Source organism: Neolamprologus multifasciatus, chromosome 22, assembly GCF_963576455.1.
Source record: "Neolamprologus multifasciatus chromosome 22, fNeoMul1.2, whole genome shotgun sequence".
Lineage (NCBI taxonomy): Eukaryota > Metazoa > Chordata > Actinopteri > Cichliformes > Cichlidae > Neolamprologus > Neolamprologus multifasciatus.
In genome coordinates this window covers 969,491-993,956 of record NC_140459.1, presented here as the reverse complement: position 1 = coordinate 993,956, position 24,466 = coordinate 969,491, and the positions used below count along the sequence as shown (strand labels likewise).

At 42.4% G+C, this 24,466-nt stretch overlaps 3 protein-coding genes across 4 annotated transcripts in view; 1 reads left to right on the top strand and 2 right to left on the bottom strand.

Moving 5' to 3' along the window:
* Positions 1-24,466, top strand: part of LOC146492474 (uncharacterized) — a 233,236-nt gene that overhangs the window by 37,652 nt on the left and 171,118 nt on the right. The gene's annotated exons all lie outside the window — the stretch shown is intronic.
* On the bottom strand, positions 1,030-11,721 carry LOC146492487 (uncharacterized). The gene is made up of 4 exons (XM_085149367.1): positions 11,593-11,721; positions 5,654-5,742; positions 3,466-3,525; positions 1,030-3,364 (listed from the first exon to the last, which is right to left on the bottom strand). The coding sequence occupies exons 1-4, from the start codon at positions 11,719-11,721 to the stop codon at positions 1,219-1,221; spliced, it is 2,424 nt and encodes an 807-aa protein (XP_085005493.1). The 3' UTR covers positions 1,030-1,218.
* Positions 14,543-16,271, bottom strand: LOC146492486 (uncharacterized). 2 transcript variants are annotated; one of them, XM_085149122.1, is made up of 3 exons: positions 16,162-16,271; positions 15,505-15,556; positions 14,543-15,408 (listed from the first exon to the last, which is right to left on the bottom strand). In XM_085149122.1, the coding sequence occupies exons 2-3, from the start codon at positions 15,542-15,544 to the stop codon at positions 14,543-14,545; spliced, it is 906 nt and encodes a 301-aa protein (XP_085005248.1). In that variant the 5' UTR covers positions 15,545-15,556; positions 16,162-16,271. The 2 variants fall into 2 exon arrangements, with proteins under 2 accessions (XP_085005248.1, XP_085005247.1); XM_085149121.1 differs by having other exon boundaries at positions 14,543-15,414; positions 16,162-16,269.

Below are 24,466 nucleotides of genomic sequence, written 5' to 3'. Positions count from 1 at the left end.
TGCCCCTGTAATAAAAGGTTAATGTAAAGCCAGCAGGTTTAATAACCATCTTAATGCAATGTCAATGCTGCAGGATATATTGTAGCTGTAAAATAATTTCTTTAATTCCACACACTAAGCCAGAGGCAACCAAACATTGGAAGTCTGTCTGTTAAACGTAACAGACCCAAGGATCTGTTACGTTTAAAGGACTAACCTGTAAGAACCATTTAATGTACTTTAATACTCAGATTTTGACCTTTACTGTTTCACAGAGTTAAACAGGAGACTGCTAACTGCAGTTTAGCAGGAGCAAAGCAAAAGCAGAATCAAATAATAATGAAAACAGAATCAAATGACCTGAATTATACTCGTCTAATTAACCTACTCAGAGCTAATGCTGACCCTGTTATTCTTCACACAGGAAACCCCATTAATATGAACATTCAGTCCCATATCAGTATACTTGACTTCATGTTAAACACACATTTAAAGAGTCAGACATTATTTTAGACGAGTGACTCCTTGGTGTCTTTTCACTCACACACACATTATTCAGCCTGAGTGATTAGTATAGATTATATGTTCGTCACCACTCTCAGACTCAGTGCTAAGTTCAAAGATTAATGAGGTCCAGGCACAATAAATTCACACATCAGGACAGACATGTCCAACACTCATTTCTCACATTCTTCATATGAATCAGACTTATACTTTGATTTATAGCTGTGATTAAAAATAAAGATGCTGTGCACACTCCAAACTCTGCTTCTGCCCTCTGCATCATTTTCTACACATAAGCTGGATGGACCGTTTAGCTGCTCTCAGATGTGCTGACAGGCTGAGGGGGCTTCAACCTCCCTCTGTTCCACTTTCTTTGACTCAAAACGAGCTTTTTCATGACGTTGTAATTTAGTTTGTTAGTTTAGTTTCCCTGTAGAAACCCTGCTGTGGTTCACACAACTGGGTTCATGAAAATTATTATTATTATTGTTGTTGCCGTTGTTGTTATTATTATTAATTATTAATATTATTGTTGTCTTTTTCAGACAACACTTCATTACTTTGATGTTATTTAAAAAATATGTGAACAAATATGTGATGAGAAAATGAAATAATGATATACGTCATAAAAATCTATCGTATTTCACTGAGCTGCACTGATCAGGTCATAGTGACGAATCTCTTTATACAAGTGCAGCAGCTACGACTGTCACGATGACCAAAGTCAGGCTGATTTCATTTACAACTGCAGCCGCTGTGGCAGCTGTGGTTGCTGTTGCTGCAGTTGCGGTTGTTGTTGGAGCAGTTGCAGTTGTTGTTGCTGCACTTGCAGTTGTGGTTGCTGCAGTTGCAGTTGTTGTTGGAGCAGCTGTGGTTGTTGTTGCTGCAGTTGTTGTTGGAGCAGCTGTGGTTGTTGTTGCTGCAGTTGTTGTTGCAGCAGCTGTGGTTGTTGTTGGAGAAGTTGTTGTTGCTGCAGTTGCAGTTGTTGTTGCTGCAGCTGTGGTTGTTGTTGCAGCAGCTGTGGTTGTTGTTGGAGAAGTTGTTGTTGCTGCAGTTGCAGTTGTTGTTGGAGCAGCTGTGGTTGTTGTTGGAGCAGTTGCAGTTGTTGTTGGAGCAGCTGTGGTTGTTGTTGGAGCAGTTGCAGTTGTTGTTGGAGCAGCTGTGGTTGTTGTTGGAGCAGTTGCAGTTGTTGTTGGAGCAGCTGTGGTTGTTGTTGGAGCAGTTGCAGTTGTTGTTGGAGCAGCTGTGGTTGTTGTTGGAGCAGTTGCAGTTGTTGTTGGAGCAGCTGTGGTTGTTGTTGGAGCAGCTGTGGTTGTTGTTGCTGCAGTTGTTGTTGCAGCAGCTGTGGTTGTTGTTGCTGCAGTTGTTGTTGCAGCAGCTGTGGTTGTTGTTGGAGAAGTTGTTGTTGCTGCAGTTGCAGTTGTTGTTGCTGCAGCTGTGGTTGTTGTTGCAGCAGCTGTGGTTGTTGTTGGAGAAGTTGTTGTTGCTGCAGTTGCAGTTGTTGTTGGAGCAGCTGTGGTTGTTGTTGGAGCAGTTGCAGTTGTTGTTGGAGCAGCTGTGGTTGTTGTTGGAGCAGTTGCAGTTGTTGTTGGAGCAGCTGTGGTTGTTGTTGGAGCAGCTGCAGTTGTTGTTGGAGCAGCTGTGGTTGTTGTTGGAGCAGTTGCAGTTGTTGTTGGAGCAGCTGTGGTTGTTGTTGGAGCAGTTGCAGTTGTTGTTGGAGCAGCTGTGGTTGTTGTTGGAGCAGTTGCAGTTGTTGTTGGAGCAGCTGTGGTTGTTGTTGCAGCAGCTGTGGTTGTTGTTGCAGCAGCTGTGGTTGTTGTTGGAGAAGTTGTTGTTGCTGCAGTTGCAGTTGTTGTTGGAGCAGGTGTGGTTGTTGTTGGAGCAGTTGCAGTTGTTGTTGCTGCACTTGCAGTTGTGGTTGCTGCAGTTGCAGTTGTTGTTGGAGCAGCTGTGGTTGTTGTTGCTGCAGTTGTTGTTGGAGCAGTTGTGGTTGTTGTTGCTGCAGTTGCAGTTGTTGTTGCAGCAGCTGTGGTTGTTGTTGGAGAAGTTGTTGTTGCTGCAGTTGCAGTTGTTGTTGCTGCAGCTGTGGTTGTTGTTGCAGCAGCTGTGGTTGTTGTTGGAGAAGTTGTTGTTGCTGCAGTTGCAGTTGTTGTTGCAGCAGCTGTGGTTGTTGTTGGAGAAGTTGTTGTTGCTGCAGTTGCAGTTGTTGTTGGAGCAGTTGCAGTTGTTGTTGGAGCAGCTGTGGTTGTTGTTGGAGCAGTTGCAGTTGTTGTTGCTGCAGCTGTGGTTGTTGTTGCAGCAGCTGTGGTTGTTGTTGGAGAAGTTGTTGTTGCTGCAGTTGCAGTTGTTGTTGGAGCAGTTGCAGTTGTTGTTGCTGCAGTTGCAGTTGTTGTTGGAGCAGCTGTGGTTGTTGTTGCTGCAGTTGTTGTTGGAGCAGTTGTGGTTGTTGTTGCTGCAGTTGCAGTTGTTGTTGCAGCAGCTGTGGTTGTTGTTGGAGAAGTTGTTGTTGCTGCAGTTGCAGTTGTTGTTGCTGCAGCTGTGGTTGTTGTTGCAGCAGCTGTGGTTGTTGTTGGAGAAGTTGTTGTTGCTGCAGTTGCAGTTGTTGTTGGAGCAGTTGCAGTTGTTGTTGGAGCAGCTGTGGTTGTTGTTGGAGCAGTTGCAGTTGTTGTTGCTGCAGCTGTGGTTGTTGTTGCTGCAGCTGTGGTTGTTGTTGCAGCAGCTGTGGTTGTTGTTGGAGAAGTTGTTGTTGCTGCAGTTGCAGTTGTTGTTGGAGCAGTTGCAGTTGTTGTTGCTGCAGTTGCAGTTGTTGTTGGAGCAGTTGCAGTTGTTGTTGGAGCAGCTGTGGTTGCAGTCGAGCTTGAAGTCTGTGTGTTGACTGAGGCTGATTCAGAGGGTTAATGATGGATACATTTTACATTAACACCAAATTTCAAATCCATCTCCTGCACACAGAATGATTTGTGGTTATTTTCTTAAACTTACCCACAAACAGAAGTAGGATGGCACAGATCTTCATCATCATTCTGGAAATGTGTTTGAATGCTTCAAAGATAAAATGACCAAGTTTCGTTTTTAGAGTTCGCACTGTGATACACAAAATTATATCACATAAAATTTAATGGAATTAAGAAAATATCCAATATATTTACTTAACTGAATATTTGGGATAAATAGAATTGAATAAAAATGTTAAAAATAGCCTCGATAAACAAAACAGTTTGAGATTATCTGAATAAAAGAAATATAATGCCATAAAAATCATGTAAAACAAAACAAATCAGTGAGGTTGGACTTGTACAGCAGAAGCGTACAAGTGTGAACAGACACGAGTGTGAAATGTGGTGAAACACTCAGGATGAAGTGACTTACAGTCTGCCCGGTGCTGAGCTGTCTTCCTCTCAGTGACAGAGGCCGTGCTCTTCACCGATTCCAGCTGTTTGTTTAATCAGTGAGTTCTCCAGGAAAGCCAGCTTTTATACCCACTCAGAAAGGACCACAGATAAGATCAGGTGCTAAACAACAAAAACAGAGTCAAACAGGTTAAGCAAAGTTTTTTGCATTTAGGGAAATCTGATTTCAGTTATAGCAGCATAGATGTTATAACTAAAACCAGATTTCCCTAAATGCAAAAATTTTTGCATTTAGCTAACACTCATAATTTAATTCTCTTCAGGTAACAGTTTTATTTTATTTCTTTAATGTGAAAAGAGTGACTACATCTATTTTAAACAAATGTAACTAACATATAATGTAGAGGAAGCAGAAACACACACAGGTGTAGAGTCGAAGAGAGGAATCCAACTGACAGGACTACTGTGGATGCAGGTGTTAACAGTTCATTTGTATACAGATATGTATCTGTTTCCTGGTTGTGTGTCTGCACGCAGTTGTGAGGAAAAGGGATGCTACATGTAAGCAAGTCACAGAAGAAGGTGCTTACCCTCTGTCTTCTCTGCTGCTATGTTAACAATAAGAAAAACAAGTAAAGCACAAGATGGAAAAAAGTATGAGAGTCATGACCGACTGATCTGGAACATGTGATGCGTGAGACTTCAGGCGTGCAGATGTCCATCCCTGTTTGTAGCGTCTGTCTGAGGCATTTTGGAACAAGTGAAGGTTTTCCAGAGAGTGTGGAAAACCGCCCGGTGAATCAGTGTTAGTCAAGTTACTTGAAAAGGGTAATTAGTAACTAATTACTGATTACTTCTCCAAAAAAAACTACTCCTGTTACTTTACTGATTACTTATTTTGAAAGTTGTGTTTTAAAAAACATGATACACAACCTGAATAAGTAATAAAGCAACAGACCTTTTGTCAGGTTTGTTTTGTCGGATTGTCATTTATGCTTTGAAACATATACTCATATATCCTTAGAGGTATATCATTGATTGCATATTGATAGGATGTCTAATCCAGAGCACTCTGGCATACACACACATCTTAAGCTCATGAGAGATGTTGTACCTTCACTCTCTGATTTATACTATGGGAGGAGACCTACTCTGTATCTGTTTAAGTATAAGAGCAAGTGACGGAAGTGACGGACAACGTAAGCGACTCATGTTGTAACTGACGTCAGAGATTGCGGCGGAAAATTAAAGCGAATGGTAGCTTAGAATTGAACAACATTTGTCTAAATCATCTCCAACACCCTGGAGAACAACGGGGAGAGTTTAGAGGCTCTCCAAGATCACGTTGATCAGTGCTTCCAGGATCTCGTGATGAAGAAAGCTCAGAGTGCAGCTTCCCCGGCCAAATCTGAGACGCTGTCATCGAAAAGATGTCGCCCGGCAGATTCCCCCGGCACAACATCGCCAGCCGACAAAGATATTGTAGACATCCTAGAGTCAATCCACAAGCGATTGTCCAGTTTTGATGCAAGGCTGTCCTTGGTGGAGATTCTACACCGGGAATTTAAATCTTTGCGAGAATCCCTGGAGTTCAGTCACCAGCAGGTGGAAACGCTCGCTGCTGAAAATGCCACGCTCAGGAAGTCGTTAAATGTCTCACTGAAAATGTTTTATTTTTTTATTTTCTCTATTTAGCTGGGTAACATTTTCAGCCTGTGAGATGGGGAGGGAAGGAAGGGAGGGGCAAGTGGCCCCTCTCTGGGGTCAGCGGGGGAGGCACCCCCATACTCTGCAACCCACCAGGGCAAGGGGGCCCAGGCCCATCCAGACCGGGGCGCAGTTCAGCAGCGCCGCTCGGCCCCACCACAGAGAGACCTGCACCCACCGCGTCCTCCACTCGTCTTCCAGACTACACAAGACAATAGACAATAGACAATAGACAATAGCCTGTGCCTCAATTTTATCCCACAACTTAGACATTCACATTACTCACACTCTCATAACACATACATATAGGATCTTGGGGGTGGGCACGCTACACGGAATCCAAAAGACCATCAGGGTGTACACCTCACCCCTGGCGTCGTTGCCCACCTCTCAATTTTAAATACACGTAGACACTGAGGGCTATCAGGAGGGGCTATGCGCTTACCTGCTGCTCTCTGGCAGGTAGCTCCATGCCCTCCTGGGTTTTAAATGCACCTTAGAACACACATGCATCAACACTACATATGAGCGGGTGGGGGGAGGTTTTGGAGTCTTCATACACCCCCGTTCTCTGCGACCTGCTGGAGCGGGGGGCTAGGAGGAGGAGTTGGCTGTCCGACTGGGGTCTGGAGTGTGGGGCCTCCCTGCTGCTGCGGAGTCGGGGCGGTCTGCTTCTCCCCACCCCAGGGAAAAGGGTAACACCACCTGGGTCTGGGTGCAGTTCCCCCTCCAGGGGCAAGGGTACCTAGACCTGGAGTATAGAGTACTAACCAGATTAGTCAGATGTGGCATGCTTGGAGGAGACACCAACTAACAGCTGTACCAGAGTCCATGTGCACACATCCTGCTAATCAACCGGGTGCCTGACAGCCAGCACCCGGCAGCCCCACAAGCTTAAAACAAGACTCAATAAGATGTTGGGCAAGATTTGGCAACTTTACATAGACGTAACCCACATATTCAACTCTGCTGCTCAACCCACAAATGTGGCACCATTAACCTCCTAGCACCTGTGTCCACATATGTGGACGTCACATTTTGGGTTATTTAGACTAAAATACTCAATTCTGCTCTACATGGGCCTGATATCCACTGACGAGGACATTATGCTGCTACTGTTCTATCAACATTTTAAACGAATGTCCTCGTATGTATTTTCATAAAAACAAAAAATCTGGTAATTCTTTGTTTTTACATTCATTGGGCCCCAATATGCAAATGCTGCTGTGGAAGAGTTCGGGTCTTAGGAGGTTAAGGTGAAATAAGTTTTATTGTGAAGAAGAATTATTACAACAAAGAATAAATACAAACTTTCTTACTGTTTTGTCCTAAGATTATGGAGAATTATATTGAATAAGCAGGAAAGTTATTTTTTGCTTTTGTGTTTTTTACTTTTATACACAATAAATACAGAAAACATAAGAAACGTGGCTTACCATCCCTTCTAATTTATCATTTGAATGTCCAGGAAGTTTCACTGTAGGGTCATGCAACAGAGGAGGTGCTAGTAGAAAGTACATGGAGCACAGCTGCAGGTAAAACAGTGCAGTGTGTAGATGCAAATGCAAAATGGATGCATTTCTTGTGTAATTTTGTGCAGACATCAGTCTGTGTGATTATCAACCACACAATCTGCTCATGTCCAAATGATGTCATGTGCAAATGTCAGTGTGCCATTCATGATGAGATGATGAGATAGCCTTTATTTGTCAGTTGCAGGTATTTTGCCCACAACCGAGATGACTGACCTTGCCGACCGTACATACAACACAAACATCACATTGGGGAGACGGGTCAGGCTAGGTAGCGAGGAAAAAAACATCGAAATGTGTAACACAGAAGGATAATACAGGAATGCACAGATATCAACACACCATAGCACAATAAACACAGACAGCAACATGGGAAAGAGTTCCAGTGTGTACATCTGATCTGGGACCGCTGCAATCTTCGACTGCGCCTCCAACTGACCCGATGTCCACATCAGAGGGGAGGTAAGCGTTGGAGGTGGCGTTGGATCCGGGGTAGGGAGGGTGATGCGTCGGTGAGTGCTTATCAGTATCAGTATATGTATGTGTGTCCATAGTTCAGCTGAGACAGTGTCCTTCGCCCTGCCAGGCTAAGTAAACAGTCTTCCAGCCAACCCAGGTGGCCTTGTAGGGAATGGGAAGGAACAGACTAAACACAGTCGTTATCAGGGAGTTGTTGTTCAGCTCCAGCCTTGCAGCTGGCGCCGAGAGGGTATCTGCATAAGTGATGTTATTTTTTACTTTAGTGCGAACAGTTCATATGAATTTCAAAGCAGTTCTACACTGTAAAAGGAAGTCAAAAGAAAAACACAGGTGATCAGGGAAGTGTAATTATTTTTGTTGTGGGGAAATACCAACCCGAGGATATCTAACGCGCTACGAGCTTTGTAACACTCTAATTATTATCTATTATCTATCTATTATCGAAATAAGTGTCAATATTAAAACAATAAATGAGAAAATAACCATATAGTTAAAGCACTGAACAAAAAAAAAGTCCAGGGAGGTAGCCAATCAGGTCAGCTGTTAGCATTGATTAAGATAAAATCAGCTTTATTAGTCCCACGCGGGGGAAATTTTTCATCATGGCAGAAAGTACAAGTTTAAGAGTAAAATTAAGAAAAACATGACAGAATAGGATAAGATACAATCACATACCATACTATACAACAAGAATAAAAGTACTATATACAACAAAATAGAATAAAATGCTTGGTTATAGTAGGAAAAAATTTGCACATAATATTGTATTTAAGGGAGACTGGGAGAAGGCTATCATGGTGTATTGGATGTGTGTGTCTGCATGTGTGTGGTCATCTGCAGAGACCATGTTGTCTGACAGCAGTGGGGAGGAAAGACCTGGGAAATCTCTCCGTCCCACACCGTCGGTGCTGCAGCCACTGAAGGAGCTGCTCAGTGCTGTCAGAGTCTCCTGCATGGGTGGGAGATGTTGTCCAACAGGGACGACAGCTTAGCCACCATTCTCCTGTCACTCACCACCTCCACTGGGTCCAGGGGGCATCCTAGAACAGAGCTGGCCCTCTGGGTTAGGGCTACTGCCCTGTTGTTAAAGCTGTCCTTGAGTCTGTTTGTCCGGACCTCAGCAGCCTGAATCTCAGCAGCTTAAACACCCGGTGTCCTGGGTGTGTGCAGTCCCATAGGATGCTGCGTGCCCTCTTGAGACAGCAGGACAGTCCTACCCAAGAACAAGGAAAGACAGAAAGACAAGTAGTGATCAGTAAAATCACCTTAAGCTGGATTTAGCTTAGTATACAATAAAACCACTAGACGTTTATTTAAGGGAGCGAGGAGGTACAGTTATGGCGATCGTGGCTCAAGAGTTGGGAGTTCGTCTTGTAATCAGAAGGTTGCCGGTTCGAGCCCCAGTTTGGACAGTCTCGGTCGTTGTGTCCTTGGGCAAGACACTTCACCCGTTGCCTACTGGTGGTGGTCAGAGGGCCCGGTGGCGCCAGTGTCCAGCAGCCTCGCCTCTGTCAGTGCGCCCCAGGGTGGCTGTGGCTACAATGTAGCTGCCATCACCAGTGTGTGAATGTGTGGATGACTGGATGCGCTTTGGGGTCCTTAGGGACTAGTAAAGCGCTATACAAATGCAGGTCATTTACCATGAATGTCCTGTTTATTAATAGTTAATAACAATGTCTTTAAGCTGTTAAAAACAAGAATTTGGTGCACAAATATTGCTGCTTATTGCTATTGTTTTAAATCCACACAGGGTCAAAATGACACATAATGGCTCAAATATATACATACACACCCAGCAGTATTTGGTTTAATATTTATGTTTATGTTTCATGTTCATTTCAAAGGGACAGACATATTAATTAAGCTGAGCACTTAAATTCATCATGTAAATATGTCAGATTTCGACACACAGACTAATTTCCATCTGTAGCCCTCAGCAGATTGATGATTAAATAAATCAACAGAACCAAACATTCAAGTGAACGTAATAAAAATATAGATAATTTATAGATAATTTAACAATGATGATATGGATTTTGGCTTAGAGAGTGACTTAAAGAGTCTTTTTATTAGTTGCATTGTGGTTCGCTCAGTAAGACAGTATCACTCATAGGTTCACCCAACAAATTCACCCCCTCTCAAACCGTGCAATGAAAGAGAGACTGGACAAAACTCCACGTCGGACTCTACAGGCCTCAGTTAGCAGGTTAAAGGTCATGATAGCATTTTGCAGAATCACTGTGGGGTCTTTACCTTAAAGTATAAAGTTCGTTGTAGTGATTTGGCACTTTATAAATACAGTTTTAAATGGCCTGGTTCTCATATAGCCCTTCTCTAACTGAGCACTCAAATACAACTTGCCTCATTCACCAAAGCACTTTCCCCTGTGTCAGTGCTTTCTATCCAATATTCCCACACAATCAGCGATTCGAGGGTTCGTATCGGGCCCAACGATGTTTGGCATACACACTGGAATCAAACCACTAACAGTCTGATTAGTAGTTGACCTGCTCTGCCACACTGGAGCACTCACTAACAGTGAATGCAGCAGTGTGGGAGAAGTGTGCGCTCTATTGTCAGTCCCTGTTTGCACTCTTGCTGCAGGACTTTCTTTTGGATTTTGTCGGGTCTTGACTAATGCACTAACTAGCAGTGTTGGTCAAGTTACTTGAAAAAAGTAAAGTAACTAATTACTGATTACTTCCCCCCAAAAGTAATCCCGTTACTTTACTGATTACTTATTTTCAAAAGTAATTAATTACTTAGTTACTTAGTTACTTTTTAAAAACACGATTTACAACCTAAATAGGTGATAAAGCGATAGATCTTTCAGCCATTTCTACTTTTTCTGCATAATCCATCATACAAAATGTAATCAAATGGAAAAGTCGCTTTTTCCTTACTCGTTTGACCACGAGTTTTGACCTGTGACCCGGTATTTTATTATCTTTGCCCACATGATTGGAGCAGAACTGGCTGAAATCTTTGGTTTCTAGTTGTAAAATCTTATGGATTTTGAGATATTGTGATAGTGTGTGATGTTGGCAAATTTCATGGTGTCGTTGTGACGTTGTAGCAAATCGCACTAAAAGAAAGGCTGTTGTACTCTCTCCATTTCAGTTCAGGTTCAGTTTTATTTGTCATATGCAAGTTAGCACAGGGTCAACATTGCAATGAAATGTGTTTTACGAACAGCAGTCACTCAGCAGCATGATACAGTAGGAGAAAATATAATAAAATATAATAAAATAAAATATAAAAATATAAAAATAGTAAGGAGCTAAATATTAGAGAGACATGGTAAAAGAGAAAAGATGACTAAATATATATGTATCTATAAATATAAATATATGTACACTAGTGATTAAATAAGAAAATCTTGAAAAGAAATATGACGGGAGGGCAGATGGGATATTGCACAGGAATGAGCAGCAGAAAATTACAGTATTGCACTTTAAATATAAATATCAATGACGATAAAGTGAAGTGACCAGTGCAGATTAAACAGAGTACTTGTGAAGCTGCAGCTTCTGAGTGCTGTGTTGTGTGTGTTTAAGTGTTGTGGTTGAGGTGTCGTACGGCTTGGTGGTAAAAACTGTTTTTAAGTCTTGTAGTCCGAGCAGACAGACTCCTGTAACGTCTGCCAGATGGTAACAAGGAGAACAGCTGATGTGCTGGGTGGCTGTGGTCCTTGATGATGCTGTGTGCTTTACGGAGGCATCGCTGGAGGTAAATGTCCTGAATGGCAGGAAGCCTCGTGCCAGTGATGTGCTCTGCTGCCTTCACCACCCTCTGTAGTGATTTACGGCTGCTGGCAGAGCAGCTTCGTACCAAACTGTGATGCAGCTCGTCAGCAAGCTCTCAATTGCACACCTGTAAAAATTTGAGGTGATGTTGGCGTTCATGCTAAACTTCCTCAGCCTCCTCAGGAAGTAGAGCCGCTGGCGAGCTTTCCTGATAGCAGTGTCTGTGTGAAGGGACCAGGAGAAGTCCTCGGTGATGTTGACTCCAAGGAACTTGAAGCTGCTGACCCTTTCGACCTTGACACCGTTGATGTAGATGGGCTGGTGTTCTCCGACTGGTCGTTTCCGGTAGTCCGCTATCATTTCTCTAGTTTTGCTGATGTTGAGAGTCAGGTTATTTTCCAGACACCACTCGTACAGCACCATCACCTCCTCTCTATAGGCCGTCTCATCATTGCCTGTGATGAGGCCTATGATGGTTGTGTCATCAGCAAACTTGATGATGGTGTTGGACTCGTGTTTAGCAACACAGTCGTGTGTGAACAGGGAATATAGGAGGGGGCTAAGCACACAACCCTGTGGCGTACCTGTGTTTAAGATGAGTGATGAGGAGGTGTGCTTACCAACTCTCACCACCTGGGGCCTGTTTGTGAGGAAGTTTAGATCCATCTGCAGATCGGTGTTCCCAGCCCAAGGTCGACGAGCTTCGTGGCAAGTTTCGAGGGGATGATGGTGTTAAATGCAGAGCTGTAGTCGATGAAGAGCATCCTTGCATATGTATTCCCTTTTTCCAGGTGAGTGAGGGTGGTGTGCGTTGCCAGGGCGATGGCATCCTCTGTGGCTCTGTTTGTCCGATAGGCAAACTGAAGAGGGTCCAGTGTGTCAGGGAGGGAGGAGCAGATGTGACCTTTGACCAGCCGCTCCAGGCACTTCATGATGACGGATGTCAGTGCAACAGGACGGTAGTCATTCAGGAGACCACTGATTTTTTGGGAACGGGAATGATGGTGGATGCTTTGAGGGACTTCCTCAAAAGGGAAAGGATTTCCTTTCATAGAGTTGTATATCTCATGAAGTGGATAGACGATACATATAAAACTGTGAGTAATATTAAATTGATTTTCACATCTGATGTAACCTTGACTCAATTTTCACAAAAATTAAATCAGCTGGATTAGTTATTGGCAAACAATGACATAATGACACAATCTTGAAAACTGTGGATGATCTATCACTAACAAACGGTTTTACAATTACTGTTTCAAGATGCTGCCTTCAGATGCAAATGGATGTGATGGATTTGAAAAGAGTTTCTTGCTAAATGAACAAAAAAAGAAAACCAAAAGCCAAAAGCAACGAGGAATCACCGGGAAACACGAGAGAGAGGACGCGACAAAGGACAACGAGAGCTTGAGATGATTTACACAAAAGGTAATGAGGGAAGTGGCAACAGGTGAGAAACAGCTAAACGAAACCACACCCCTGTGAGATTACAGTCACAGGAAGAAAGACTGGACACTGTAAGAACTTTATAGGCAGAGGACCTTATAATTCATCATCTCACAGCATGTTTGTATAGTTTCGCTTGGAACAGGTGAAAAAATGTGTGTGTAAAAACAGATGAAAATATGTGGTGGACGTTTTATTCTGCATTTTATTTTGTTTCACCCCAAAGTTCTTATTCAAATTCTAACATAGCTTCTGTGCTGTCTGCTGCATGGAAATATAAACAGGTAGGCATTTATGTCCGAGGGATTTGTTGATCGGTGTCCAGGTCCTCCAAGCGTGAAAGGAAAAGGAAGACTGGTTACACAGAAAGCTTTCATTGTCCATTTCCTGAGAAATCAGCATATCATTTGCACCTTCTCCGTGTGAAAGCTGATAATGAGACTATTCGTGACATGCTGTTTTTATACTGTGGACTCTAAAGCACGATACAGGCAAAGAATTCACCGTGTCTATTATAAGCAGTCCAAGACAATTCAAGCAATAATGTGCTGGGAGTCAAAGCAACACTAAATGACCCATTTCTAAACCAAGCTTTACCAAACTAAGTAATGCAATGATCTGGCAGGTGGTTTCAGGTAAGTGGCAATTAAGCATGAGACACAGTATAGAGTGCTTTCTACAACAAGCCATGTATACTTTACTCTCAATAAAAGGTTAGTGTTAGTTTACTCTGCTCCTGAGAGTCTCAGTTCTGGTCCTGACGCCACAGTTCACTTGCTTCCTTTGCAGCTATTCACTTTTATTTACACAGCGCCAAATCACAACAACAGTCGCCTTTTATATTGTAAAGTAGACCCCACCGTAACACAAACAGAGAAGAACCCAACAATCATATGACGTGAACATGTTTCTGAACTGAACTTATGGAGTTGGCAGAACAGAGACAGATTTCTGCCTGTTTCTGTGTCAGCAGCTGTTTATGCAGAAATGTAATTTTGACCACTTTGATTTTGTTTCTTTTTGCTCTCTCGCACTTTACTACTATTACTACTGCTATAGTTCTTATTAGGGATGCTGTGATGAAACTCACCTATGTAGTGAAGGCAGATGTGTTTTTGTGGACTTATGTTGTGCATCTATTCTCAGCACACGGCTCTTCTGATTTAGTTCAAGGCAAAAACATCAGGAACAAAAGGTTGGAGATATTTTTGCACCTACCTGTAACCTGTTCAACAGAAGCAGTGCAATAAATATTTTTGTGGTCTTGTTAAAAATTCACACAAATTACATTTAATATAGAATAATACAGAAACAGCCTGTTTTTAAGTCAGTCGACTGAATTAGAAAGAATGAAAATACAAAAATACAGCTGTTAATGTTATTTATTGATTAATTCTACAATATAGTGTTAAATGCAGCTGTTTTCACAGTATACAAGTTAGGATAAATGATCAGATAAATAATATTTACACAACTGAACATCTTTCTTTCGTAGTTAAATATTTCGTCTAAATGCTGACCCTCTGCTCTGACGGGACGAATGCAAATAACTCATGTGAAAATAATCTGGGATCCTTTTGAACATGCACACTATACAGAGCAAGTACACATATTTACCGGCTACTAGAATCAAAGATACATTTCCCACACCTTTATTTGCAATCCCCTCCTTTTTGACACTTTCATATGAAATGAAAAATATACATAAAACACGATTAGATTGGAAATGAAAAGATGAGCTAGAACTGTAAATACGTCTGCTGTTCATTGCAGATTAATTACAGTCACATGTTGCTCTTTATAGAAGTGCAGCAGCGATGATGGCCACTGTGACAGAAACCAGGCTGACTTCATTAACCACTGCCCCCGCTACTGTCGTGGGTGCAGCTTTGGTTGTGGTTGGAGCAGCTGTAGTTGTGTTTGGAGCAGCTTTGGTTGTGGTTGGAGCAGTTGTAGTTGTGGTTGGAGCAGCTTTGGTTGTAGTTGGAGCAGCTTTGGTTGTGGTTGGAGCAGCTTTGGTTGTGGTTGGAGCAGCTTTGGTTGTGGTTGGAGCAGCTTTGGTTGTGGTTGGAGCAGCTTTGGTTGTGGTTGGAGCAGTTGTAGTTGTGGTTAGTGCAGCTTTGGTTGTGGTTGGAGCAGTTGTAGTTGTGGTTAGTGCAGCTTTGGTTGTGGTTGGAGCAGTTGTAGTTGTGGTTAGTGCAGCTTTGGTTGTGGTTGGAGCAGTTGTAGTTGTGGTTAGCGCAGCTGTGGTTGTGTTTAGAGCAGCTGTGGTTGTGTTTGGAGCAGCTTTGGTTGTGTTTGGAGCAGTTGTGGTCGTGTTTAGAGCAGTTGTAGTCGTGTTTAGAGCAGCTGTGGTCGTGTTTAGAGCAGTTGTGGTCGTGTTTAGAGCAGTTGTAGTCGTGTTTAGAGCAGCTGTGGTCGTGTTTAGAGCAGCTGTGGTCGTGTTTAGAGCAGTTGTAGTCGTGTTTAGAGCAGTTGTAGTCGTGTTTAGAGCAGTTGTAGTCGTGTTTAGAGCAGCTGTGGTCGTGTTTAGAGCAGTTGTAGTCGTGTTTAGAGCAGTTGTAGTCGTTTTTAGAGCAGTTGTGGTTGTGGTTGGAGCAGCTGTGGTCGTGGCTGGAGCAGCTGTACTAGTGGCTGCATCCGTGGTTGTGGCTTGTGTGACGGCTAAAGCTGTTCAAGAGCAACATTGATGAAATTATTTCACATTTCAGGCCCGTCTCCTGTACAAAGTAGAATTTGTGATATTTTGCATAAACTTACCAACAAACAGAAGCAGGATGGCAAAGGTCTTGGTCGTCATTGTGGAAAGATCCTGTAATGTTTTAAAGATAAAATGATTGGTCATAGTATGATGTAACATTCAGAAGTGTTCAATGTGCCCTCACATTTGTCATTATTCCTACTCATACGTCATATTATTATTATTATTATTATTATTATTATTATTATTATTATTATTGAAAAAAAGGATATAAAACATGAGAGAAAGGATGTGCATTTATCCTAACTTTGGAAATTCCCACGTTAAAATAACCAAAACATTAAACACAACCTATAACAACATAGCTTAACTAAGTTGGAATGACTGAAAAACAGAAAACATAATTATATAGATACAAGGGAAGTAAAATAAAATACATGTGTTGACCAGCTTAATAAGTAATAAGTGATTTTTATGACAAACCTTTGTTTAAAAGGAGAAAAATAACTCTAGACTTTATTTTTTAAGGAGTAAAACTATAAAAACTTTTTCTCCCAGAAACAAAAGCACGCAAAGTACTGTCATAATAACTAAAGTGTTATTTCTTTCTTTATTTTTCTATTATTTTCTATTAAATAATATAATGGAACAAAGACAGAGCCAGCAGTTTTCACTGAGGTTAAATTTGGTAAAATATTCAGGATGAATGAACTTACAGGTTTCGTTGGCTTCCCTCCTGAGATAGAAAATGTGATGCTCACAGAGTCCAACTGTTTAATTGTCGATGTTCTTCAGTCGTTTTATACCCACAGAAGGCTGACCGTGACATCAGGTGCTGAACAAAGACACAGGAGGAAAACTGGTTGGGTGACTTCTCGTGTTAATGTGATATTAGATTTACTTTTACTTTTTTTTTACTGATGGCTGTGAACAGAGTGAGCGAGTCTACAGCCATCACACGGCAGAGGCTCTTTCAGGCTTGGTGCTGGGTTTTCAGCCAATGGGGTTAGAGATCTTGTCAAATCCTTACAGAACTGTAAACACAGAAAAGTACCATCATGTAAAACCATCTGGAAATAGTTTGATTAGCAATGGCTTCAACTGACAATACTGTCATAATCGCCTGAGCCAAGGTGTGAAACTGGGTGTGGGTCCCAATTGACTACGATGACCTGGATGACCGAGAACACAGACATTTTGGATACATTCTTTTTTCATAGTAAAATCTTCACGTGCTTCCTCCAAAGCACACTTTCTGTGTACTCACTACCTAATTTCACTCACTGTGTCTGTACTTTTTTTTTCCCCCCGCCTGTCCCGTTTGGCTCTTTTGCCATCAGAATTATTGTCTAAAGGTGAAGAAAGATGCCCAACGGATTTACTTTACTAAATGGACCTTCTCAGCCTTACCGTATTGGTCTATTTGATTCACCTTTTATTGTTTCTTTTATTTTATTTTCACTTGCTAAATACGGGACAGACTTGACTGGGGAAAAGAAAAGGGAGAAAGAAAGAGGGAAAGAAAAACAGCGGTGAAGAGGAACGGTGGTAAAGGGCAAAAAACAAAACCCAACAAAACAGACAGACAAATCATACATCTATCAATCACCTGGATCACCTGTTGAGAAAGAAAAAAGAGAAAACAAGCAAAAAAAGGATAGCAATATAATAAACAACATCATGATGATCTATGTGAATATAACAGTAAATACTAAATATTAAACATTATTGTGCAGCACGTAAGATCGACAGCACAGTGTGCTTTGAGGTAGGAGCCAAAAAGGGTGTAGTTTGTGTGTGTGAGCACCCGTGTGTACACCTGTGAGCATGAACGCGCTTGTTTTTAAAAGGTTCCTTCATGTAATGATCTGCTAGAGGGTGTGTGTGTGTGTGTGTGTGGGGGGGGGGGGGGGGGGGGGGCACAGCCCCGTCCTCCAGGGCATGAAGCAGGTATGGAGGAGATCAAAACTCCAGACATCCAGAGGTCCCCAGAACACAAGAGACCAAGGAAGACCAACAGAGGGGCAGCTGCGCCACTATCCCAGAAAGAGCTTAGCTTAGCTCGTAGCCGACTCGTTAGCACCATGGCCTCTTCACCTGTCCCTCCTGCACTTTCCTGCTCATTGTGTCAGATGTTTAGTTACTCCTCGGCCTCCTTTAGCAGTAATGATATCTGTAACAAATGTAGCATATTTGCAGCTCTGGAAGCCAGGATTACTGAATTGGAGACTCGGCTTCGCACCCTTCATTCACCTGTAGCTAGCCAGGCCCCTGTAGCTGGTGCAGCCGAAGATAGCATAGGCCCCGCTAGCTGTTCCCCGGCAGACCCCAAGCAGCTGGGGAAAGAGGGCGGCTGGGTGACGGTGAGGAGGAAGCATAGTCCTAAACAGAAGCCCCAGGTACACCACCAACCCGTTCATTTGTCTAACCGTTTTTCCCCACTCGGCGACACACCCGTCGAGGGTCAAACTCTTGTAATTAGTGATTCTGTTCCCCGACATGTGAAGCTAGAGACACCGGCAACCATAGTCAATTGTCTTCGAGGGGCCAGAGCAGGCGACATTGAAGGAAATTTAAAACTGCTGGCTAAGGGTAAACGTAAATTTAGTAAAATCATAATTCACGTCGGCAGTAATGACACCCGGTTACGCCAATCGGAGGTCGCTAAAATCAATATTGAATCGGTGTGCAACTTTGCCAAAACAATGTCGGACTCTGTAGTTTTCTCTGGTCCCCTCCCCAATCAGACCAGGAGTGACATGTTTAGCCGAATGTTCTCCTTAAATTGCTGGCTGTCTGAGTGGTGTCCCAGAAATGATGTGGGCTTCATAGATAATTGGCAAACCTTCTGGAGGAAACCTGGTCTTGTTAGGAGAGACGGCATCCATCCCACTTTGGATGGAGCAGCTCTCATTTCTAGAAATATGGACAAATTTATTAAACCCCCCAAAATATGACTATCCAGAGTTGGGACCAGGAAGCAGAGTTGCAGTCTTACATGCCTCTCTGCAGCTTCTCTCCTCCTGCTACCCCCCCAAAAACCCACCTCCACAGAGACTGTGTCAGCTCCCAAACAGACAAAAAACAAACTAAAAACCAGCAACAAACAACTTAAACATAAACAGTTACAAAGAAAGAACAATACAGTATCCACATCTGAACCAAAGAGTAAAACAGTGAAATGTGGATTATTAAATATTAGGTCTCTCTCCTCCAAGTCTCTGTTAGTACATGACTTAATAATTGATCAACAAATCGATTTACTCCGCCTTACAGAAACCTGGTTGCAGCAGGATGATTATGTTAGTTTAAATGAATCAACACCCCCGAGTCATTCTAACTACCAGAAACCTCGAAGCACAGGCCGAGGGGGAGGTGTGGCAGCAATTTTTCACACCAGCCTATTAATCAACCAAAGACCCAGACAGACTTTTAATTCATTTGAAAGCCTGATGCTTAGCCTCATCCACCCCAGCTGTAAAACTCGATTTGATGGGTACTGGTATCCGGTGCCATGATGGCACCGGTTCTGACATAAACAGTAGTAACCAGACCGAAAAGCAGCGCACATTTCGGTGCTTTATTTCGGTGTTTTTTTTTTCCTGAGCTGTGATACACTTTAGATTCTAGCCAATCATTTTACCTTTCCGAGGATAGTAGGCGGGTCCAGGTACGTACTTTCTTTTAGAGCAGAACTACAGATTAAAAATGCCCAAGGCAAAGCGGTCAAAAGTCTGGCTGTACTTCACAGCAAAATATGAAAACTCAGCAGCCTGCAACAAGTGCTTTAAGGTGATACTGTGATACTGTCAAAGGAGGTAACACCTCAAATCCGATGAAACACCTGGCGACACATAGCGTTTTTTTAAAAGCCGGGAAATGCGCTGTATTTGATAGCTTGCTGCGAGACCTCACACCAAGCACATCTACTGCGGGTGTGGTGCCTGTTATCGGACCCGGAGTTAGCAACATCCCCCAAGAACCCGAAGAGGAGAGTCCTGGCCCCTAGCCCTGCCAGTGTAGCAGAAATGATGAGGATGATGATGGCAGCAGCAGCCGTTCTTCTCTGCGTGAGTAGCTTAATGTTGTTTGTGTGTAATTTACGTTGAGTAGGCTAACCACGTTATTACATTAATGCATGTAAGGTGAACTAGCAAACACTGTTGTAGTTACATGCGGCTGTCTTCTTGTTTGATGGCAGATACTCCCTTCACCCTGGTTAAAAAGGCTAAAATGACCAAAGAAAAAGTGGAAAACCGTTAAACATGAGAGGTTTTTGGACAAAGTTTATGTTTTATCCATTGTTTAAACACTGCTTCCAGCCAAGAGTGAAACCATAAATCTCTTATATCTGCAGAAAAGGCTAACATTGTTATCTTTTTTACAAAAAAACAGCTGAACGTGAGAGGTTTTTGGACCAATTTTGTGTTCTCCATTCTTTAAGCACCGGCACCGTTTCAAAAGTACCGGTTTGGCACCAGTATCGGTTAAAACCTAAACGATACCCATCCCTATTTAACAGTGTTTCCTGAAAACCCTCTCCTGTATGATCATTTCCTGATAACATTTACAATAATTGATTACACAGCAGTGGAAAGTACACTTTATCAAAGTAGATGTCTTTCTGAAAGCGCTGTAACTAAGTTTAAGAATATAATCCACTCACTGTTATCATCTTCAATGCCCTGTACCAACATAGAGCAGAGCAGCTATCTGAACGCTACCCCAACAGAGGTCGATTATCGTGTTAATAATTTGACCTCCTCACTACGTACGACTCTGGATACTGTAGCTCCTGTGAAAACTAAGGTCTCAAATCAGAAGTACCTGACTCCGTGGTATAATTATCAAACACGTAGCCTAAAGCAGATGACTCGTAATCTGGAGAGGGAATGGCGTATCACAAATTTAGAGGATCATCATTTAGCCTGGAGAAATAGTTTGCTGCACAGGGTTCGGTGCTAGGACCAATTCTGTTTACATTATATATGCTTCCCCTAGGCAGCATCATTAGAAGACATAGCATACATTTTCACTGCTATGCAGATGACACCCAGCTCTATCTGTCCATGAAGCCAGATAACACACACCAATTAGTTAAACTGCAGGAATGTCTTAAAGACATAAAGACTTGGATGGCCACTAACTTTCTGCTTCTTAACTCAGATAAAACTGAGGTCATTGTACTCGGCGCTGAAAATCTTAGAAATATGGTATCTAACCAGATTCTTACTCTGGATGGCATTACCTTGGCCTCCAGTAACACTGTGAGGAACCTTGGAGTCATTTTTGACCAGGATATGTCCTTCAACGCACATATTAAACAAATATGTAAGACTGCGTTCTTCCATTTGTGCAACATCTCTAAAATTAGAAATATCCTGTCTCAGAGTGACGCTGAAAAACTAGTTCATGCATTTATTACTTCCAGGCTGGACTACTGCAATTCATTATTATCAGGATGTCCAAAAAACTCACTGAAAAGCCTTCAGTTAATCCAAAATGCTGCAGCAAGAGTACTGACAGGGACTAGAAAGAGAGAGCATATTTCTCCTGTTTTGGCTTCCCTTCATTGGCTTCCTGTTAAATCCAGAATTGAATTCAAAATCCTGCTCCTCACATACAAGGTCTTAAATAATCAGGCCCCATCTTATCTTAATGACCTTGTAGTACCATATCACCCTATTAGAGCACTTCGCTCTCGCTCTGCAGGCCTACTTGTTGTTCCTAGAGTATTTAAAAGTAGAATGGGAGGGAGAGCCTTCAGTTTTCAGGCCCCTCTTCTGTGGAACCAGCTTCCAGTTTGGATTCAGGAGACAGACACTATCTCTACTTTTAAGATTAGGCTTAAAACCTTCCTTTTTGCTAAAGCATATAGTTAGGGCTGGACCAGGTGACCCTGAATCCTCCCTTAGTTATGCTGCAATAGATGTAGGCTGCCGGGGGATTCCCATGATGCATTGAGTTTTTCCTTTCCAGTCACCTTTCTCACTCACTATGTATTAACAGACCTCTCTGTATTGAATCGTATCTGTTATTAATCTCTGTCTCTCTTCCACAGCATGTCTTTATCCTGTCTTCCTTCTCTCACCCCAACCGGTCGCAGCAGATGGCCGCCCCTCCCTGAGCCTGGTTCTGCCGGAGGTTTCTTCCTGTTAAAAGGGAGTTTTTCCTTCCCACTGTCGCCAAAGTGCTGCTCATAGGGGGTCATATGATTGTTGGGCTTTTCTCTGTATCTATGAAGCGCCTTGAGGCGACATTTGTTGTGATTTGGCGCTATATAAATAAAATTGAATTGAATTGAATTGAATTATAAGAAAGCCCTCCGCAAAGCCAGAACATATTACTGATCGTCACTTTAATCTTAAATATGATCAACCTATCTCTAATAATCGGCTATGTACCACAGGCCTTCAAGCTGGCTGTAGTTAAACCTTTACTTAAAAAGCATCTCTAGACCCAGCAGTCTTAGCTAATTATAAGCCAATCTCCAACCTTCCTTTCATATCAAAAATCCTTGAAAGAGTAGTTGTCAAACAGCTAACAGATCATCTGCAGAGGAATGGTTTATTTGAAGAGTTTCAGTCAGGTTTCAGAGTTCATCACAGCACAGAAACAGCTTTAGTGAAGGTTACAAATGATCTTCTTATGGCCTCTGACAGTGGACTCATCTCTGTGCTTGTCCTGCTAGACCTCAGTGCAGCGTTCGATACTGTTGACCATAATATCCTATTAGAGCGATTAGAACATGCTGTAGGTGTTACAGGTACTGTGCTGCAGTGGTTTGTATCATATCTATCTAATAGACTCCAGTTTGTGCATGTAAATGGAGAGTCCTCTTCACACACTGAGGTTAATTATGGAGTTCCACAGGGTTCAGTGCTAGGACCAATTCTGTTTACATTATACATGCTTCCCTTAGGCAGCATCATTAGAAGACATAGCATACATTTACACTGCTATGCAGATGACACCCAGCTCTATCTGTCCATGAAGCCAGATAACACACACCAATTACTTAATCTGCAGGAATGTCTTAAAGACATAAAGACCTGGATGGCCACTAACTTTCTGCTTCTTAACTCAGATCAAACTGAGGTCATTGTACTCGGCGCTGAAAAGCTTAGAAATATGGTATCTAACCAGATTCTTACTCTGGATGGCATTACCTTGGCCTCCAGTAACACTGTGAGGAACCTTGGAGTCATTTTTGACCAGGATATGTCCTTCAACGCACATATTAAACAAATATGTAAGACTGCGTTCTTCCATTTGTGCAACATCTCTAAAATTAGAAATATCCTGTCTCAGAGTGACGCTGAAAAACTAGTTCATGCATTTATTACTTCCAGGCTGGACTACTGCAATTCATTATTATCAGGATGTCCAAAAAACTCCCTGAAAAGCCTTCAGTTAATCCAAAATGCTGCAGCAAGAGTCCTGACAGGGACTAGAAGGAGAGAGCATATTTCTCCTGTTTTGGCTTCCTGTTAAATCCAGAATTCAAAATCCTGCTCCTCACATACAAGGTCTTAAATAATCAGGCCCCATCTTATCTTAATGACCTTGTAGTACCATATCACCCTATTAGAGCACTTCGCTCTCACCCTGCAGGCCTACTTGTTGTTCCTAGAGTATTTAAAAGTAGAATGGGAGGGAGAGCCTTCAGTTTTCAGGCCCCTCTTCTGTGGAACCAGCTTCCAGTTTGGATTCAGGAGACAGACACGATCTCTACTTTCAAGATTAGGCTTCAAACTTTCCTTTTTGCTAAAGCATATAGTTAGGGCTGGACCAGGTGACCCTGAATCCTCCCTTAGTTATGCTGCAATAGGTGTAGGCTGCCGGGGATTCCCATGATGCACTGGGTGTTTCTTCTTCACTCACTATGTGTTAACAGACCTCTCTGCACTGAATCATATCTGTTATTAACCTCTGTCTCTCTTCCACAGCATGTCTTTATCCTGTCTTCCTTCTCTCACCCCAACCAATCACAGCAGATGGCCCCGCCCCTTCCTGAGCCTGGTTCTGCTGGAGGTTTCTTCCTGTTAAAAGGGAGTTTTTCCTTCCCACTGTCGCCAAAGTGCTGCTCATAGGGGGTCATATGATTGTTGGGTTTTCTCTGAATCTATTATTGTAGGATCTACTGTACAATATAAAGCGCCTTGAGGCAACTGTTGTTGTGATTTGGCGCTATATAAATAAAATTGAATTGAATTGAATAGATGCTAGTTGACAGACCCAGGACTGTGATGAGTACATGCAGTAAAAACACACAGTGGAATGACTGGCATTATTGAAATGGCAACAAAAGGCACACCTAAAGAAGCCTGGAGACATTGTCCTAAAAACTACTTACAGAAATGACAGAAAGCTTTCTCAAAAGATTTGCTATGCTGAAAAATAAAGGTGATCATTCAAAATGTTTATTTCCAAGGTTGTCAGAAACGTACAAACTCTGTTTTTGCCTTTTTATTCTGTATTTCCATGTATGGCTGCACATAATTAAATAAGATGTTGCACTTTGTTCAATTTTCAAGCAAAATATAAAGACATGAAGGGTGACTCATGACCTGTGCTGGGGTTGTTAATAAAAAGGTAATGTATTACTCATTACCTTTCTTAAATGTAATGCAGTTCATTACTTAATTATGCATTGATGAAAGTAATTTGTTCTGCTACTCTTTACCTTACTCTGGTGCTGTTAAAGCTTGCTAGTCTGGTGAAGCGATCATTTTTGGAGCGCCTGGTAACAAGACTGTTTGTCCAGAGCCATTGCTGGGGAGCGGTATGATTAAAAAAAATAAAATCATACCAGGGGTTCCCACACAAACACAAAGCAGAGGATGAAGCATCGCCAAATATGCTTCCAAACCAACTTCTTTCCAAGCCATAGACTATAACAGGGGTCGGCAACCTTTCTGATGACGAGTGCCGTCTAAAATTTCCTCAGAAGTCAGTGTGCCATGTGATTGCATTAGCAATAAATTTAATAACGCCCTATATTAACAGTTACACACTATA